Below are 19665 nucleotides of genomic sequence, written 5' to 3'. Positions count from 1 at the left end.
TTTATTACATTACCTGACACCCTTTGGGGCTCAGAAAATTGTACACCAAATTATGACACTTTGGTGTTCTGAATACTTTGTACTAAATGGAAGGCATAAGAGGCAGCCTCAGGGGTGAAGTATGCCTGTGATTTTTAACCTTCATGTCTTGACCCCAGTCCTCTCTCTGCCCCTTAAAGGAACTATAGAAACAAGTTTTAGAAATTGAAGCCCTCCCACCCCAAAGCAAGCCATTAACCCATAAAGGTCACTCCTTCTTTTCTCCCTTCTTTAAGGACCTTCATTCTCAAGGGTCCTGTTGTGTGTTAAAACTACAATGCAACAGGGTCTGTATTCTGGAGTAAGAGACAACTCAGTAGTTAAAAGCACTGGCTGCTCTTCTAGAAGACCCAGGTTAACCTAATTCCCAGCACCTACATGACAGCTCACAACTGTCTGTAACTCCTCTTCAGTTTTAGAGCCTTCTGTGTTATGTAAAACTTCAATGAGTTGAGTGCAAGCACTTGAAAAGCAGAGTCAGGACGAATTTGAGGCCAGCCTGGTCTACAGAGTGAGTTTCGGGTTAGGTAGGGCTACAGAGTGAGACCTTGTCTCAAGCATAAATACATAAACAAATGCAACATTGGTGAAATCAACTTGTTACACCTTTGTTAATCTTTCCCTCCTCCCCTACATCTCTTCCCTTTGTTCAGTGTTTTATTTTTTGCAGTGCTCAGGGTGGAACTCGGTACATCCAGAGCCCTACCTGCCTCTTCTAACATGAGATGACTTGGGACACTTTCAGGTGACATGGCCATAGGTACTACCCATCTTTAGTTCCAGGAGTGTCCATTGTGACCCTGCTAAGTGATTTGACATATCCCCTTTTCTAACTCTACTGTCTTTGGCATCCAATACCTGTGATGCACTCCAAAGCATGCTGATGAAATTCTAGGACAAGCAACCAAAAGCCATCAAAGAAGAGGTAAGAGGTTTTTGACATCTGTTTGGTGGGCTTTTTAAGATAGGGTCTTATCTCTATCTCAGAATGGTTAGGAACTCACTACATAGCCAAGGGCAGGTTCAAAATCCCCAGTCCTAACCTTGGCCTCTCAAGTGCTTGGGTTATTTATCAGCATGTACCACCATGCCTAGGTGTAGCCTATGTTTGAGAGAGAACTACTGGGCTCAAGCAGGGCTGGATCTTCCTTGCCCACTTTGAGAACACCATGTGTGGCCATAGGGTGCTAGTTTGAATTCTATTCATAATGAATAAACTGACTGACATACTCTCTTTGTGTGATTCCCTCTCTCTTGGATCATGTGGAACTTCACTAGGCTTTTGGTAAGCTTATTTTCTTCTCCCCCATATCTGCTCCACTCCAACCTGTTCTTTCAATGTACTGCTGCCCCTCTTCCACTCCTCTTCTGCTCCTCTTCTGCTCCTCTTCTGTTCTTCACCATCTTTGCTTTTCTAGCCACTTCCTTTGGATCTCTGATTATGTTCCACTTCAAGTCTATTGCCTCTCTGCTTTGTAGTCAAGGGATGGAAAAGCAGAGACCGAACATCAAGGAAGGAGCCCAGCTTCTATTGTCAAAATTGAATCTTATCCTATGGCCATCTATATAACACCCTGGAGAGAATCCCGATGACATCATGTTGTCCTCTTAACCATTCTAAATCCTTGGATAGGATGCACCTTAGACTCTTTCTTGGAAAAATCTAGCAGTTTTTTATGGAGCCTTTGAGACATATTTTCTACCAGGACTTCTCCAGAACATGATACTTACCTTCTGAAAAGACAAACTTCAGGAAGAAATTTCTCATAAAAAAAAGGAGGACAGAAGAGAAGAAACCAATTTAACATTGTAGTTCCCACTAGGGCCCATTGTTAAGTTATCTTCTTTTGTAAATAAAATATTATTGAAAAGAAATTAGTTCCTTTGTTTCTGTAATGTTTTTCATACTTGTCTGACTTGCCAGTAACAACCAAACCAAGCCAAGTAAGCAAGTAAACCTTATGGGTAGCTCTGTTCAGTCTCATAAAATTCACAAGCAATTCAAGTGGAACTAAGAAAACTGAAGTGCTAGGGTTGTAGCCTACTCGGTAAAGTGCTTGCCTAGCATGCATGAAGGTTCCATCCCTCATATCTCATAAACAGTGGGTGGCGGTGTGTACCTGTAACCTCTGTCCTTGGGTGGTAGAGGCTAGAGGATCAGACAGTCAAGGTCATCTTTGGCTACATAGTGTGACTGAGGCCAGTCTGATGACCTTGTCTAAAAATTAAAATAAAACTGAATGAGACAGAAATGGGATATTTATAGATGAATATTTCAATACTATTTGTGTTTTACCGTCGATATCTACTTGAACAGATTATAAAATCCTTTGATAATTTGAGTTGAAAAACTTTAAAGAGAAATTAAGTGGCAAAAGTTTTAATGTGGAGATAAGCTAGAGTGCCGAAATACTTAGTAAGCTTGAGTTTCAGTTTATACACTCCGGGATGTTGTTCTATTTTATTTTATTTTATTGTTGAAATTATAATTTTTGGGGGGTTACTCCAAATGCAGGTAGAAAAAAAAAAGACATCGTATAATCGTTGCCAAATAAAATTCAAAAGAATAACCACATCCCACAAAGATTAAAAATTACACTTGTTCCCCAAAGTTTCAAGCTTCCCCTATTCTCAGGCCTGTGGCCAAAATAATAATAATTGCACACTTACCATTATTTAAACTTTAACTTTTAACTATCATATTTCAAAGCTCAAAGCTCCGAGATCAGCTACTTGCATTTTCCTGTGAAGCTCTAATGATAAATGACATAGGCAAAGCTGCCAGGCAGTGTCCAGAAAGAGTTAAGTTGACCCTTAACTCAGTGGTTCCGCTAGCTTTCTGTTTCTTTACATTGCACACAATGACTCTCATAAGAGTCCCAGCATTTTGACTTAGTTTTACTAGTATATAATTTTATGCATTCCATACTTCTTTGTCCAGGAACCTCTCTCAAATGTTATGCAAAACATGTGTCCTAACTTCAATAGTTTTTTTTTCCTTTCTTGGGGTCCTAATGTTGACTCTATTTCATTTTCTAATAATTTCTTCAAACTTTCTTTGCAAGTCAAGCATTAATCTGGAACTACCATTGTGCAATTATTACATTGTTTCCAAGGTGAGAACACACAGCATGCACCTGGGCCAATAGGACTGTGCTGTGCTGTGTCCCTATGCCTCAATTTTTAATTATTAAAGAATCATTACATCAGGGAACATCTAGTTTCACAAGATTCACCAGAGCAGAAGTAGAAATAAATAGGAAAGGCAGATATAGTAGAATAATTATGCACACCAAGGCCAACTGAAAGGCAGTCACACACAAATGAACGCTATATAGCCATTGTCCAGGGCTAAGGTTAGGAGAAATGGGAACAACTGTTTTTTACAAGGAACAGCAGCAGGCTTCTGAGATGTCTCCATCATGGCCTACTGCTGGCAGTCCCTGTTAAGGTATGCTGTCCCCAGTATCCATGTAGATGCCACAAATTGAACCTGGGTTCTCTGCAAGAGCATGGTTTAAATGCTGAGCCATCTCTTTGGCCCCCTTTCCTGTCGTTTGAGACAAGGTTTCCATCTGTAGTCTGGGCTGGCTTCAAACTCAGAATCCTTCTGCTTCAGCCTCCCAATCGCTGGGATTATGGGTTTGAGCCACCATGCCAGGATCCACCAATTGACATTTCTTACCAATTGTTCAAACTTAGGTTTTGCTTTCATTTTTAAATAATTTATTAAAATGTATTTAATTTGTTTGCTTTATTTATTTATCTCCTGTCTAGCTGAGGATAACATTGAACTCCTGATCCTCCTGTCTCTTCTTCTCAAGTGCTAGAATTACAGATGTAGTGAATCCAGCTCTTCTGTTTTTGGGTTTGACTTTTTCTTTTTGTTTGTTTGTTTGTTTGTTTGTTTGTTTTTTGGGTTTTTTTGCGTTTTTTTGTTTTATTTTGTTTTGTTTTTGAGACAGAGTCTGTGGTGGTTTGAATAAGAATGACCCATCGTCTCATGTATTTGAACACTTGGTCATCAGGGAATGGCACTACTTGAAAGATTAGGAGGTGTGGCCTTGTTGGAGTAGGTATGGCTTTGTGTGGACCCAGGACCCAGAGTTTTGCCTTTTCTGTGCTGCCTTCAGACCTAGTTGAAGAACCTCATCTTCTCCAGCACCATGTCTGCCTTGTGCTTCCCACCACAATTGTGGAGTCTCTTCACAGCAATAAAAAAACTTGACTAAGATTTTGTCTTTTTTTGTAGCTCAGGTTGCCCTGGAACATTATGAAGCCTAGGCAGGCCTGTAGGTGATTTTTCTGTCCCAGTCTCCCCAGTGCTGGGATTATTGGCATTAGCTACCAGGCCTGGTTCAATATCACCTTCAGATTCTTTTTTTTTTTAATATTTTATTTATTTATTATATGAGTACACTGTAGCTGTCTCCAGACACACCAGAAGAGGGCATCAGATCTCATTACAGATGGCTGTGAGCCACCATGTGGTTGCTGGGATTTGAACTCAGGACCTCGGGAAGAGCAGTCAGTGCTCTTAACCACTGAGCCATCTCTCCAGCCCCTCACCTTCAGATTCTTGAACCTCAGGTTAAATTTGGGATTTTCAACTTGGGCCCCTGCAAAGTCCAAAGTCTGCTCATCTCTTCCTCCCTTTGTCTTTCAATGACCTTGAACCTGGTATGTAGTCCAGGATGACCTGAAACGTTTCATTCTTCTATATCCACTTGGGCAATAAGATTCTAGGTATGTGGGGTTGGGGATTTAGCTCAGTGGTAGAGCGCTTGCCTAGGAAGCGCAAGGCCCTGGGTTCGGTCCCCAGCTCCGAAAAAAAGAACCAAAAAAAAAAAAAAAAAAAGATTCTAGGTATGTGCTATCATGCCAGGCAAATGAGGGGTTGGAAATAAAGCTAGCACTTTGTGCATTCTGGACAAAATTTCTAGCAACTGAATTACATTCCCAGTACAAGTGTATGTCTTTTGCCTTGTAAAAGAACGATATTAAACAGATTTGGCTTACACTGTGTTCAATCATATACAAAAGATTATTAAGTAATAATTAAGATTAAGCCTCATTCATGTGGAAGCTACTGATGAGTTCCTGGGACAGAACATTCCTAGAATCCTAAAATGCTGTCATTCGTAACTGTGGTCATTTTGCTAAATTGTTTTGTACTTCAGGAGTAGTCCAACTTCCTTTCCAATTACTACCTGCAGGGCACCCTCCATTATTATTTTACTTCTTTTCCAAAGAAGATTGGCAACCAGATCCTGGCCAGAATTATTTCTGCAAGGAGAATGATTCACTGAACAGACTCCAACCAGTTTCCACATTTCTGATAAATTAAAATTCTGTAAGAATGGCTATAACTGTACTGAAGAAACGAATGGCAGGCAAGCTTCCTAACCATTCAAACCCAACAAGAATTCATTCATGAACCAATGAGCATAAATTTAATGGCTTACTGCTTTTCTTAAATGTTTTATCTCCCAGAGTTGGAAAATGTTCTTTCTTCATCTTTCTATACCTTATAGCAACTGGGTAGAGTACACTTTGGCCAAGAAAAGATAGAAGTCTTTATCTTTTTCCCTACCCTCCTGAACTCAGAAACTATTTGTTAGTGCTCCTACTTTTCTGGTTATTTAAGGTAGTTTAATAAAAATTTGTCAGATACGCATCAATAAAGCTCTACTTAGAAGCCTGATGTGGAGCTGGAGAGATGGCTCAGCCATTAAAGGCTAGACTCGAAACCAACCAACCAAACAAACAAACAAACAAAAACATGGCTGTTTTGCTTTCTATATAGTTGTCTTACAGGGGGGAAAGAGCAGGTCCAGGAACCTCAAAATATTTTAGGGACCTTTAGAGGGAGAACATCACTCAAATCTGTAGGACCTAAAGAGGAAAAGTTTAAAGTTTTTTTTTTTAAGACAGGGTTTCTCGGGCTGGAGAGATGGCTCAGTGGTTAAGAGCACTGACTGCTCTTCCAGAGGTACTGAGTTCAAATCCCAGCAACCACATGGTGGCTCACAACCATCTGTAATAAGATCTGATGCCCTCTTCTGGTGTATCTGAAGACAGCTACAGTGTACTCATATGCATAAAATAAATAAATAAAAATCTAAAAAAAAAAAAAAAAGACAGGGTTTCTCTGTGTAGCCCTGGATGTCCAAAAACTTGTTCTGTAGATCAGGCTAGCCCAGAACTTGGAGATGCACCTGCCTGACACTGCCTCCCTAGAGCTGAGATTAAAGGAATGTGTCACCACCACCCAGCTCTAAGAAGGAAATTTTATGGTGAGTACCTACCTTGATTTTCTAACCTCAGGAAGTTTTTGTAAGTCATGGGATATAGTGGCACACACCTATAGTCAGTCCTAGGAGCTGTAGTCCCAGGAGACAGAGGCAGAAAGGCAGGAAGATCTAATGTCAAGTCAGCCTGCACTGTAAAGGGAGACTATCTAAAACAAAGAAACTGAATAAGTAAAAACAATAAATAAAAATTGGCATAATAGTTGGGCAAAACTTTGGTTGCAGCACTTGGGGAGCAGGGTACTATGCAGTCCTAGCACTTACTATGTAGGTCAGGCTGACCTCAAACTCAGAGATCCTTTTGCTCTTGCCTTCCCAGGACTGGGATTAAAGGCACGAGTCACCATATCCAGCTCTGAGATTCTTTCTTTTTCTCTCTCCTTTGAGCTTCCAGGGACTAAACCACTACCCAAAGACTATATATAGACTGACCCAGGGCTCCAACTGCATATGTAGCACAGAGTAACCTAGTAAGAGCACCAATGGAAGGGGAAGCCCTTGGTCCTGCCAAGGTTGGATCCCCAGTTCAGGGGAATGTCGTCGGGGGGGACAGTAAGGGAGGTGGATGGGGGGGTGAACACCCGTATGGGGCAGGGGGAGGGGATGGGTGCTTATGGACAGGAAACTGGGAAGGGGAATAACATTTGAAATATAAAGAAATATATCTAATAAAAAAGGAATAGAAGCACATGTTGCTTATTTTTAATTAATTTTTATGTATACAGCTGCAGACCAAAGAGAGGATCAGATTGTGAGATGCTATGCAGATGCTGGGATTTGAACTCAGGACCTCTGGAAGAGCAGCCAGGGCTCTTAACCGCTGAGCCATCTCTCCAGGCTCCTAGCTCTGAAACGTCTTATAAAAAGTTTCAGCAAAGCAAATTTAAAGAACCATCATAGTTCCTGCTGGATTTATATAATTAATCAGGGTAAGTTTAATGAGACCAATCTTGTTTTGTAAACATATCAGGCTTTTCCTGCCTTTGGTACAAATGTGGGTAACTGTGTAAGAAGAAAACTTGTTTTAGAAGATTACAGTGTGCCTATTACCTCATTTTCTTACACAGTTTGAAAATTCATTTATTATTATTATTATTATTATTATTATTATTATTATTATTATTATTGTTTAGGTTATTCGATACAGGGTTTCTCTGTGTAGTCCCAGCTGTCCTGGAACTTGCTCTGTAGAGCAGGCTGGCCTCAAACACAGAGATCCAGCTGTCTCTGCCTCCCACGTGCTAGGACTAAAGGTGTGCACCACCACTGCCTGGCAACATACTCTGTTTTAAAAGAATAATAGTACTTATTCGTTGAAAATTTCATACATGTATGCAATGTATTTTGATTACATCCACCTCTACTCCTCCTGCTCAATTCCTCCAAGACCCCACTACCACATTCCCTTCCCAACTTCATATTCTTTTTCTATATACCTCACTGAACACCATTTCACAATACAAAATGTCAGATCCCTTATAATAGCAATACTAAAGAAACGAATTCAGAATCCAAAGAGTAAGGAGGTAGCTATAATACCTGGAAATGCAGGAGCAGAACTGGAACTGGGTCTTCGTTGTAGGTTGAAAGAATTTAGAGTGACTTGGTAGAGTATACCAGGTATTATGGGTGATTCTGGAGAAGGCTCAAGTGATGAGACCAGAAAAGACGTTAAAATATTTTAGAGATTGGATGAGCGATTGTGACAAGGATGCTGATAGAAATGAGGTATATTTTACTGGAAACTTGGGAGCCATCCTTGGCAATTGTGGTTTGAATAGGAATGACCCGCATAGATTAATGTATTTGAATGCTTGGCCCAGGGAGTGGCACTATTAGCAGGTGTGGCCTTGTTGGAGGAAGTGTGTCACTGGGGGGGGGGGGGGGGGCAGGCCTTCAGATCAAGATGTAGAATTTTCAGCTCCTTTTCCAGCACCATGTCTGGATGCTGCCATGTACTGCCAGCACAATGGACTGAACCTCAGAACCTGTAAGCCAGCCCCCAATTGAATGTTTTCCTTTGTAAGTAAGAGTTGCTGTGTCCATGGTGTCTCTTCCCAGCAATAGGAACCCTAAGTTAAGAGAGCAATTATTGTTATATATAAGTACACTGTAGCTGTCTTCAGATACACCAGAAGAGGGCATCGGATCTCTTTACAGATGGTTGTGAGCCACCATGTGGTTGCTGGGAATTGAACTCATGACCTCTGGAAGAGCAGTCGGGTGCTCTTAACCTCTGAGCCATCTCTCCAGCCCGAGAGCAATTATTGTTAAGCTGTGTTCTGTCCATGCCTTTGTGCGGCTGCATGGTAGTTCTAGGGAACTCTTGAGCGAGATTTACAGTGAGACTCCTTAGAAAATTCACAGTCTTGTGAAAACCTATGCTCAGGAAAACAAAATAAAAGTGCAGCTGAGCAAATGCTTGCTAAAGATTAGTAGAGCCTACCCTGGGCATAAGACAGCTGCTGGAAAGGACCAGGCAGAATGACCAAAAACTGAATGCAGGTGTGGGCTGCTCAGACTGGAAATTCTAGCCTTCAGGAGGTGAAGGCAGAAGGATTAGGGTTTTGAGATATTTCTTGGCTATACCACCTTACTGTGGTGGTTTGAATAAAAATGGCTCCCATAGGCTCATGTTTGAATGTTTGGTTCCCAGTGGGTGCAATTCCTTGGGATAACTAGGTGCGACCTTGTTGGAGGAGGTGTGTCACTGGGAGCAGGCTTTCTGGTTTCTATACCATTCCCAGCCAGCTCCCTCTCTGCCTCCAATTTGTGGATCAGGATATAAGATCTTAGGAGCTGCTCTACCACCAGGCCAGCTGCTGCCATGCTTGAAGCCATGATGGTCACGGACTAACACTTGATACTAAGACAATCCTCAATAAACTTTGAAAAGTATGTGGAAGTTGCCTTGGTCATGCAACTTTGTTACAGTAGTAGAAAGGTAACTAAGCCACCTAGTTTAAAAAAAAAATCTCTAGAGTTAAAATTCTCAGATCTCAAGTAAATGCCAAGCAGACCTGGTGGATTCCAGCCTTGGAAGGCAGAGACAGAAGATCCCCAGGAAAAGGCTGGCAAGCTGTCAGTAAGCTCCGTGTTTGACTGAGAGGATGTGCCTCGATAAATAAGGAGACTAAGGATAGTGATAATTCTCCATCGACCATGGGGTTCCATGCACATCCACAGACATGTACACTCACACAAAATTGTGCATACACACATTTTTCTGTCACACACACACACACACACACACACACACACACACACACACACAAATTGAAAAGCCAAACCTGATGCATGCCTGTAATTCCAGAAGTGGCAAGGTGGAAGCAGAAAGATCAGGAATCGAAGATCCCACTTGACCTTGACCTAAATTATATGTGACCCTGTCTAAGCAAAGCAAAACAAAAGACAAAAAGAAACTCCCTGGAATCCCAATACTTTTAAGACTGAGACAGGTGGTTGAGGCCAGCCTAGGATATTGGGTGAGACCTTGCAGCAAAAAAACCCAAACCAAACAGTGAAGACAAGCGCAGATCTCAAGGAGATGGTGCTAGTAGTAAAGAAAATGGGGAAAGGTCTTGGGGACATTTCAGAAATCCTTGATACTGCCCCTTCCAACTTAGGCCCAGAGCCCTAGAAAGGCAAAGTGCTTTTAGGTAGCGGCTTTGCTGCTCAGAGCTTTCTTGGCATTGCTGCTCCTCCTTTACAGAGAAGTTCTCTATGGCTTCTTGAGCTGTGGGTCAAGTGGCCCCAGAACATAGCTTGGGCCATTGCTCCAAAGACTGTGCTGATCCACATATGGTAAACATGGAGCTGTTCTACCAAGAGTGCCAAGGAAAGCCTAGGGTGCCACTGTAGATGTCCTCAACAAGAATATATAGATCTGTGAGGCTGCCACTTAAGCCTTAGAGTGGCGGTATCAGTGGCAGCCATGCAAAGCCATGTGCATCAGCTGTACCGTACTACATGGGTCTCAACTAGCAAAGGCTCAGGCCCTCTTGGTGTAGTAGGTGCAGGCTATCAGATATAGAACGTCAAGCTGTACTTCGATACCTCTGGGTTTAAGTCTTCTTTGGAACTCGGTATTCATTTCTATATATCTATTTCTTTCAGAAATGAAATGTTTATTCTATTCCTCCTTTTCTCTTGTATCTTGAAAGCAGATGTCATACGAAATTTGTTTTTTTCCCAGTGAGTACCTTCAATATAGCAGATACTTAACCATATACCAAGTCTGATAACTTGCTTTTGATTTCATACATTCACAGCAATGAGAATTGAGAATTCTCAAATGAGAATTGAGTCTTAGATGAGACTTAGAATTTTTGATTTGTACTAAAATGAATTCAAATGAATTCAAACATAGGAAGCATTTGCACAGAATACATTTTGCATCTTCAAGGGCATGAATCTTGGGGTTCAAGAGTAGAATTTGATGGTTTATACATGGTTTGTATTCCTCAAAGAATTTTGTTTTGAGACAGGGTTTTAGTATGCAGTGATGGCTGGTGTGGAATTCAGAGGTCTGCATGACTGCCTCCCAAGTGGTGGGATTAAAAGGGTGTGCCACTGTGCCTAGCCCTAAAGGAATTTTATTTTGCTTTGAATCAAGGTTTCATTCTGTAGCCCAGGTTGGCCTTGAACTGGCAGTGACCAGTTTCCTTTCTGCTCTCTGAATGCTGGGATTACTGGCATGCATCTTTACTGGAAACTTGCTCCCAATGAAGCAGTGTTGGGAGGTAGTGAGGCCTCACTGAAATTAGATGCAACACTGCCCTCATGAAAGGATTAATGCTTTTCTTATGGCTGAACATATTTACTCTTGCAGAACTAGGCTGCCACACACAATTGGCCCCTTGATCACCCAGCCATTTCCCTTTACACCTCTCTGCCATGCTGTGTGTGTGTGTGTGTGTGTGTGCACGTACGCATGTTGTTTCTCAGAGGGCTGCATGGATATAGCTGTGCAATCTTAGACTTTGAGTCTCCAAAACTGTTAGCTAAATATCTATTTTGTCTACAACTATACAGTGCTAGTAATTTCATAATACCAATATAAAATGGAATAGAAGAACACAATTGGGTAATGTTTAGTCATATTTTTCTTTTAAAAGAGAGATCTTTGGAGTTAGAATAGTTAGTAAAGTGATTAATTAATAGTTATTTAAGTAACTGCTTAAATAGCAGTTACTATTAGTTGAGAAACCTATGTAGTAGACACAATGCTAACTACTCCCACTGAAGCTGAGGAAGTTAGGCACTTTCTCAACTTTATAAACCAGAACACAGAACCAGGTCTGGGGGACTCCAAAAGGTATCTGTATTAAGTGTACTAAGAATCAGGTCTATTCCAACCAGTTTAATTTCTCAAGTGCAAATTGGAGGTAAAGGATACAGGCAATACCTAGTAAGCACATTCAAGAAATGGGAAATGAGGGTAACTCCCCTTTCCTGTCAATGGGACCACATCATTTTAGAAAATCAAATTGCCTGTGCTTGTTCTACTGCCCATCTGAGTTACTGGATCAAAGTGAGACTTTCATTGCTGAAAGGTCTTACTACATAGTCTAGGACTGGTGTCGAACTCATCATCTCCGTCTCAGGTTTCTGAGTGCTGACATTACAGATGTGCACAACTGGCTAAAATATGTATCTTTAAAAAGCTTTAAAGGATTCATTTAATCTTAATTCATTTCATTTTCTCCTCTCTGTCCCTCTTTTCTTTCTTTGGAAAGGGATTTTGCTATCTTCCCCAGGTTATCCTATAACTCCACGGATCCAGCAATTTTCCTGCCTTCAAATCACCCAGGACTCTAGGTACATTCAACCACGCCTCACACAATTAACATTTCAACCATATCTCATTCTTCCCATAGTGCTCTTTGCATATGCATATTTCCTGTACATCAACAGCCAAGTGAACAAGTGAACAAGTGATTGATCTGACAAGGCTTTAAAATTCCTAAAGTCGTTGTATACTGAGTGAGCAGTGATAGGAAGAGATTTCTTTCTTTTTTGTTTTTAAAGATTTATTTGTTTTTATGTGCATTGGTGTTCTGTCTGAATGCCTGTTCAAGGGTGCCAGATCCTCTGGAACTAGAGTTACATCTGTGAGCTGACATGTGGGTGGTTGCTGGGAAGTGAACTTGGATCCTGTGGAAGAGCAGCCAGTACTCTTAACCATCGAGACCTCTCTCAGGTCCCCAAATCTATTTTTCTAAATGTGACAACATTGGAAGGGAAGAAAATAGTCTTTCATAAGGAACAAGCATTGGACAGCTTCATGACAGACATGTAAAGAGTACATATATGAATCCAAACAATTAAAATATTCTCAGTCTACTTGGATTATTATGTATGTTATGTAATATACTTGGATTATTACATATGTGTGCTATGGAGTCAGATAGACCTGGGTTTGATTCTAAACTTTACCACTTACTAGCCATGTGACCCTTAGAAAACTCTTTCATCTCCCCACCCCCAAATTTGCCATAAAAATTGGAGACTTATGTTAGGAGTGTTGTGTGAATCAATTCACAGTTGAAACTGTAGTTAACACAGTAGGTTACAACTCTGGTTCATTTGCAAATTTGGAGAAGGTAGGCCCACTGGAAATGTGTTAGAATTGCACGTAAATCAACAGGGAAGTCATGGCTGAGGCAGATGTCCCCTACCCCAAAGCTAGCACAACCTGTAAGACTAAGTTTCTTTTTTTTGTTACATATAATTTATTTTTTAATTTTATTTTTCTTGGATATTTTATGTATTTACATTTCAAATGTTATCCCCTTTCTTCCCTCTCCCCTCTCCTCACTTCTATGAGGATGCTTTCACTCCTACCCACCCACTCCAACTTCAAAATTTTCTTAAATCTGTTCAATTATATATATTATGTATATATGTGTATATATACATATATATATATATTTGATTAAAAAAAACCATTTAAGCCAGGTGACTGCAGTAAATATGACAGAATTTTAATAAGGTGACATACTCATTTAACACAGCCTTTATTTTTTATTTCAAAACAAAATTCCAGGAAACAAAAATTTAACAACAGTTGGGTAGTGATTAAAATAAAAATCACAGTTTCGACGAATCAAAACCAGACAACTGCTGAAAGGTAGATCACTTGGCTTACCAAAACAAAAGTTAATGTTAAAAAGGTTAAAATTAAGTTTAACAGCATTCTATATAATGCTACATTCCCGAATTAAGAAAGGAGAGTTCACATATATAACTAAATGTTAAGTATTGAGAATTGGCTGAAATCTACATATTTCATGGTAAATTATGCATGAAAGTTTAATTGCATAAACTTCCTGAGTGGCTCCCATGCTGCACTAGGTCTACATGCTTAATATTCGCAGTAAACACATTATAGCTTTAAGTGATTGAGCATGACAGACCTTCAACTGCACGTTCTGACCAGTCATTATATCCACTCTATCTGCTGAGGGGTCTAGACTACAAATCGCAACCTTAAATCTTAAATTATAGTGGAAAGAAACACAAGGTCAAAAAGCTAGAAGGGTGCCAAGTGTGCATTTCCAAGCATTGTCCCTTCAGAGCATAGTCTTCCCCTTGCCTTCTCACCTGACTTTCAGCTTTTTAACAGTCTGTGTTGTTTTACTTCAGAGAACCTCCCAGAATTGGAGCTGTTGGTCTGTACACTCTTTCAACCATCTCATTGGAAAATAATTTAACCTGGTTACTACTGTGGGCCCATTCACATAGTAGTGGTCAAGGTCCCTGATCAATGTTTGAATTCATCCTTCATACACGCAAAAAAAGAGACTCTTTCCAGGGCAATCTGAACATATGGCTCCATACCAATTGCACACTAATTTTATTTAAAAGGAACTGATACTATGTTCGAGGGTTTTCTTTTCATAATTTGGGTTAGATTTTAAATTTTTAACCCTAAAATTTTATTTACCAAATCAAAAGTCTTTTCTATATATACATACCTTTCTATTATATCTTCTAAATAAAGGGAGGGAAAAGAAGTCCCTGATTGACTACAGATTAAAAAAAAGTTATTCTAGAAAATGGCTTGCATACCACCTCAGAAGGCTCAGGTTTTTCTTCATCAAACAGAACATGAGGTAACCGAATCACAAACTGATGGCAACTCTACCTCAGGAATGTACATATAAATGATGACTGAGGTGTAGTGTTTACTAATATTAAAAATGTACTGTTACACAGTACACATGTGAAACAAGGAATATCCAGTTACAAACATTTGCTGAAGTTTTTTAAGGAGGGGAAGAGAATTTTCAATGCTTAGAAAATACAGCAAAGAGAGTCAACTCCAGAAACTACAGATTAGATAAGCAATTATCTGAACGCTTACTACCAACTATGATTCAAATGAAAGGCATTCTGCCATTTTAAGATAACAAACTGTCACTGCAAATAGCAGGCAGTCTGCTAACATTTTGAAGATGGGTCATTGCCCTAAGAGGTCAAGTATTTCACTGTGGTAGTTAAAGCAATTACAACCCATAGCCCTTTAGGCACTGAGTGAGGAAGCATCACCAGTACATATGAAGTTGGGGGCACTGGGGATGTCTCACCTCAGTACATTTGAAAACTAAGTCCCACCACTAAGTCCTGTATTGCCACCAAATTATTTCTCTCTTTGCTTTCCATCCCCAAATCCCCTAACTTTATTACACACAGGTGCATGGCTGTCATCGCTTCAACACAGATCGGTGGCAGAATGATGGTTCCTCTCATCCCACATGCATGGTGAGTGCTAGGACAAAAAAGGCAAGCCAGATTGAGAATCTAAACTAACACAAAGAATCAAGGCAAAAAAGCAAGTTTCACAGGCAACATTTACTTGTGCACCTAAAACAGTACTGAAAAACGAGGTAGATAAACAAAAGTAACTGGACTGCAAGTAAATCTGGGGCTTTCAGATGATAACATTGCATCAGACCTTAGAAAACACTACACTCAACCCAAAAATCACAGCGGAAGTGTCTTTTAAACTTTCACAGTTACGTTTCCTGTCAAACTATTAGAACTTATGCTTGGTATAAGCAAGGAAGAGATGAAAAACTGCAGAGATATTTGTGAAACTACAGCAAATTGCTTAGATTCAAGACTGCTCCAGGTATATGAAGGGTCTGCACTGAAGACAGCAGTACTGGTTCCAGTCTTATATTTTAGCCAACTCCACAGACACAAGAGCAGTGCTTCCTGGCCATGTGTTCATGTCACCACACACGAGGACACAATGCTGCTCATCAGATGTGCGCTTGAGAGGGAAACAGAATGGGGACATACAGACTATCTCTTAAGGAAACTTTACAAGATGGTGGCTAAGTGCAAGCTTTGTGCTGATCACAAGAAAGAAAGCAAAAAGGACAGGTTTGCACGCTTTCTAGAAAGGAACAGAAGGTTTATTATATGTTCTAGGCTCTTTGTTAAAGAAAAGGGTACTTCTGAGTGTTATCTGGAATTCGTTATTGATGGGGGAGTAAAAGTACCTCAGGCAAGGATGGAAACAGCACTGTTATAAGACTTATCAAAGTTATGAAATAATACAAAATTCCCACCTAGAAAACTAATCAATATTTACAATCAAAGTGACTAAAATCTGAATCAAATCAAAAAGTAATGAGGGAAAGTAAAGAAAACCCCACAGCAAAGTGAATAGCATTGTTTTCATTTCTGCACACTCCCTTTTTTTGTACGCTTTAACTTCTACACATTACATATACATAATGTATATGTAACATATATGTTAACCCAGATACTGCAGTCAGCATGGAGACAGCAGTACACTAGTCCCATCTTCAAACTTTAGAAGATGACTTTTCTTTCCAGCAAAACCTGAAAAGATTCTAAATATTACAAGGCACTGCAAACATCTGCAGGCAAACAAGGACAATGAGTTATATGTAAAACTGAGATGTGTAAAAAACACAGGACATACTATGTAGAGCAGCCATGAGATTGTAAATGAAGTTGTACATGTCATCTGTAGAATTATTTTTCACCATGGGCACACTGTTTAAAAGGATTGCAACTCGAGGAGAGCCAGTCTTTAAACCTGTAGTATTCCACCTTATAGGTTATCTAGCCCAATATAGTTACACAAAACCGACTGGTAATGAAACAGACAGTTTTAAAGAACCAGGAGGTTTAGGAGCATCGTTTTGTACATGTGGAAAGCACTACAATGCAAGCAACTGACTAGCTTGAACTACATGAGTAGCCGAAAAATCACTTCAAATGCAAAGCAATACCATGGAAGGAATTTGAGGAATCCGTGCATATGATCTGGACTCAGCCAAAACATGATGTCTTAGGAAAAGAAACCGTGGCTCTTAAATCAATAGCAATCCACAGAATGTCCCCAGGAACAGAGACAAAAATGTGATGATGGGTGTGGTCTTTAGGTAAGCAACATAAGACAACTTTTAAAAGGGGCACTGAATGTCACAAAGTATGAAATTGTATGAAAAAATAAAGCACACCCATTAAGTTTCCTCACTTCCCGGCAAGCCCATGGGGGTAAGGTTTTAGAGGAATATGGAAGAAAATCTGTTAAGAGAAACGAAGACAAGTTGGAATGGTTACCAAGAGAATTCCTAAATAGGAAAACATGTATTTGAAAGGACTTTCAAAGCTTCAGTGAATGATAAGTCTTTGAACATGTATACAGAGGAGCTGATATATAGATATATACCAAGTAAAAATTCTATTTGGGTTTCACAGACTGAAAATTAGGTGACCCTGTGACTAGCACGTAAGATTTACTACAGTTAAGCTTCCTGAAAACCACAGGTGTACATTTTGACACTGCCTCCCTCCTCCTAAAACTGGATAAAACCCAGTAAAGTGCAACTTGACAGTGAAGTCTCTCAAATTCTCAAGAGGCTGACAAACGCATCTAAGATCTAAAATGTTCTAAGTCTATAGACACTAGTAAGAAATGATAACAACCCAAACATTGTCATCAAAAAAGGTTAAAGGCAATTTAAATAATATCATCCTAGGGTGTACTAGTTCACTGCAGGACAGTGTATCCTACATCTCTTAGAACCCTGTAAAGCCAGTGTTTTATGCAAAAGTCTCAAAAGCTACAAACCCTAGTGTGTCAAGTACATTTCGCTTTAGAAGAATGGATTAACAGAAGTGTTAACCTGAATCTCCTTGGTTAGGATTACAAGGATTACCCCCCCAAATGAGATTCACATCAGCTGCAATGCCTAGCGAAAGAATGCAAGCCAAACCAGTGCCTCGCGGATGCTCCAAACCAAAGCGGTGTGCACATGAGAAAAGGTGGCTGCTTTGGGTTATGACTGAAACCCAGAAGCAGCTCTGGTAGCTGTAGGTTCAAGGAACTGTTACAGTTCTGCTTTTGCCTTTCCCTCCGCCTCACTCCAAACAAGCCCTCACTCCTCCTGCTGTGATGACGGGGAGAAAATCACATTTTAAAAACACTCAGATTTTGTACTGCTTGACAAAAGTCTACTACATTTATACACCAAAACAGATCCTGCAGCCAGTTACTGCCTTCTGTGAAAAGTAAACCTAAGACAGACATGACGAATCCCACAAGACTGGCTATTGGAGGGTCTTACGTCATCCACATTTTGGGGAGAACCAATCCACATACTTTTTTTTTTAACACATGTTAAAGAGAAGTATCATACAACTGCTGGTAGCAGATAAAAAAGAGGGCGGGCAGGTGAGTGCATGTCCGCACACAGGAGAGGTGTCTTGGAAATGGTAACACTTAAGCTGAGCTAGTAGAGCATTTGGAACAGGATTTTTTAAAAATCAAGTATCAAAGAGGATAGGATTTGAAGTGAAAAAACATTTCTGTGTGCAGTATTCTTTGTGCAAATTGCACATTACTACCGAATGATGAGCTGTATCAAATATCACATTAGAACAACAAAAAACACAGTTTAAAGTAGAGATGAATGAGAAAAAATATGGCAGAACTCAAGAAGAAAGTATAGCATCACAGGTGTTCTGAAAGTTCTCTCCCCTTCCTTCAGCACTGACTTGGACTCATTTGGGACCAGGAGGGATTGAAGGTGGGTTCTGCACTGGTGGAGCTGGAAATGACTGCAGATTCATCCCAGGCTGGAAGAGTCCCCCAGATTGGGTAGGAAGCACTACGGATTGCTGTGCTGCTCCCGAAATCCCAACCCACTGTACTGGATAGCTTGCGGCGCCTACGGGATTGTACTGACAAGCATGAGGCATTCCATAGGACGCTAATGGCCCAGGAAATGAAGGGAGTGGGAGTCCATGTGGCAAGGAAGACGGGGCAGCTCCGCGAATTTGGGAGAGAGAAGAAACCCAGGTTGATGTGTATCCCACAGTAGATGGAGTGCTCTAATGAAAACAAACATAAAAACAAAATATCAGTTCATTTGGCACATTCTTCTCTCAGTCTCCAATCCTATTCTTTTTGCCTCACTCCTTCTTCTGTTAAATTGAGTAGAGCACCTTTCTGTGAGGTCTGCATGAGTAACACTCTTTACTTCAGCTCATCTTCCTAACTGCCTTGCCTTCCAGTATAGCCATTATTCAGATAAGAAAACAGAAACTAAAATTAGTAAGTAACCCAATGTCACCAAGCAAATCAGACATGGATTTCAGCCCTCTCCTGATAACTCCAAGGCCCATATTAACTCCCTGTTCACACTTTAGTCTCTAATTTACTCATGCTAACACTATTATTTTGCTTTTCCTTCATTCTGCCAGCCATGAATGTTCATTTAGACTGTATGCATAGATGGAAATAGACCATCTTGCACAATTCTCCAGACAGAGGAACATAATTAGTGTAACAAGGAGACCTAACATAGAGTAGATGCTCGATAAACATCTCCTCTGCTCCCTTTACACTATCTTAAAACTTGACACTTCTGTTATATTCTTTTTATTTTATTTTGCTTGTATGGACATTTTGCCTGTGTGTATGTGTGTATGTATGTATAACCCATGGAGAACAGAAGAGGGCACTGAATCATCTGGGACTGGAGACAGAATTAAGTCACCATGTGGGCTGTGCAGGGAATCAAATCCAAGCCTTCGGAAAGAGCAGCCAATGCTTTTAATACCTGAATCATCAATCTCTCTAGCTCTTCTGTCATATTCTTTTTTTTTTTTTTGGTTCTTTTTTTCGGAGCTGGGGACCGAACCCAGGGCCTTGCGCTTCCTAGGCAAGCGCTCTACCACTGAGCTAAATCCCCAACCCCCTTCTGTCATATTCTTACACATTTACTTTTATTCTTGTGAACTCATGTGTATATGGATGCAAGCA

The 19665-nt window shown here is 40.3% G+C and overlaps 1 protein-coding gene across 12 annotated transcripts in view; it reads right to left on the bottom strand.

Annotated features, from left to right (window-relative positions):
- Positions 1 to 19665, bottom strand: part of Wnk3 (WNK lysine deficient protein kinase 3) — a 164130-nt gene that overhangs the window by 7756 nt on the left and 136709 nt on the right. For 6 of the 12 annotated variants that reach the window (XM_087600103.1, NM_001411818.1, XM_087600100.1 and 3 more), the window contains 1 exon segment: positions 13316 to 18731. The exons of 5 other annotated variants lie outside the window; for them this stretch is intronic. In XM_087600103.1, coding sequence (XP_087456229.1) covers positions 18402 to 18731 — 330 coding nt within the window. In that variant the 3' untranslated portion in view covers positions 13316 to 18401. 12 annotated transcript variants of the gene reach the window in all.

Source organism: Rattus norvegicus, chromosome X, assembly GCF_021556685.1.
Source record: "Rattus norvegicus strain SHRSP/BbbUtx chromosome X, alternate assembly SHRSP_T2T, whole genome shotgun sequence".
Taxonomy (NCBI): Eukaryota; Metazoa; Chordata; class Mammalia; order Rodentia; family Muridae; genus Rattus; species Rattus norvegicus.
This window is presented reverse-complemented; position numbering and strand designations above follow the sequence as displayed.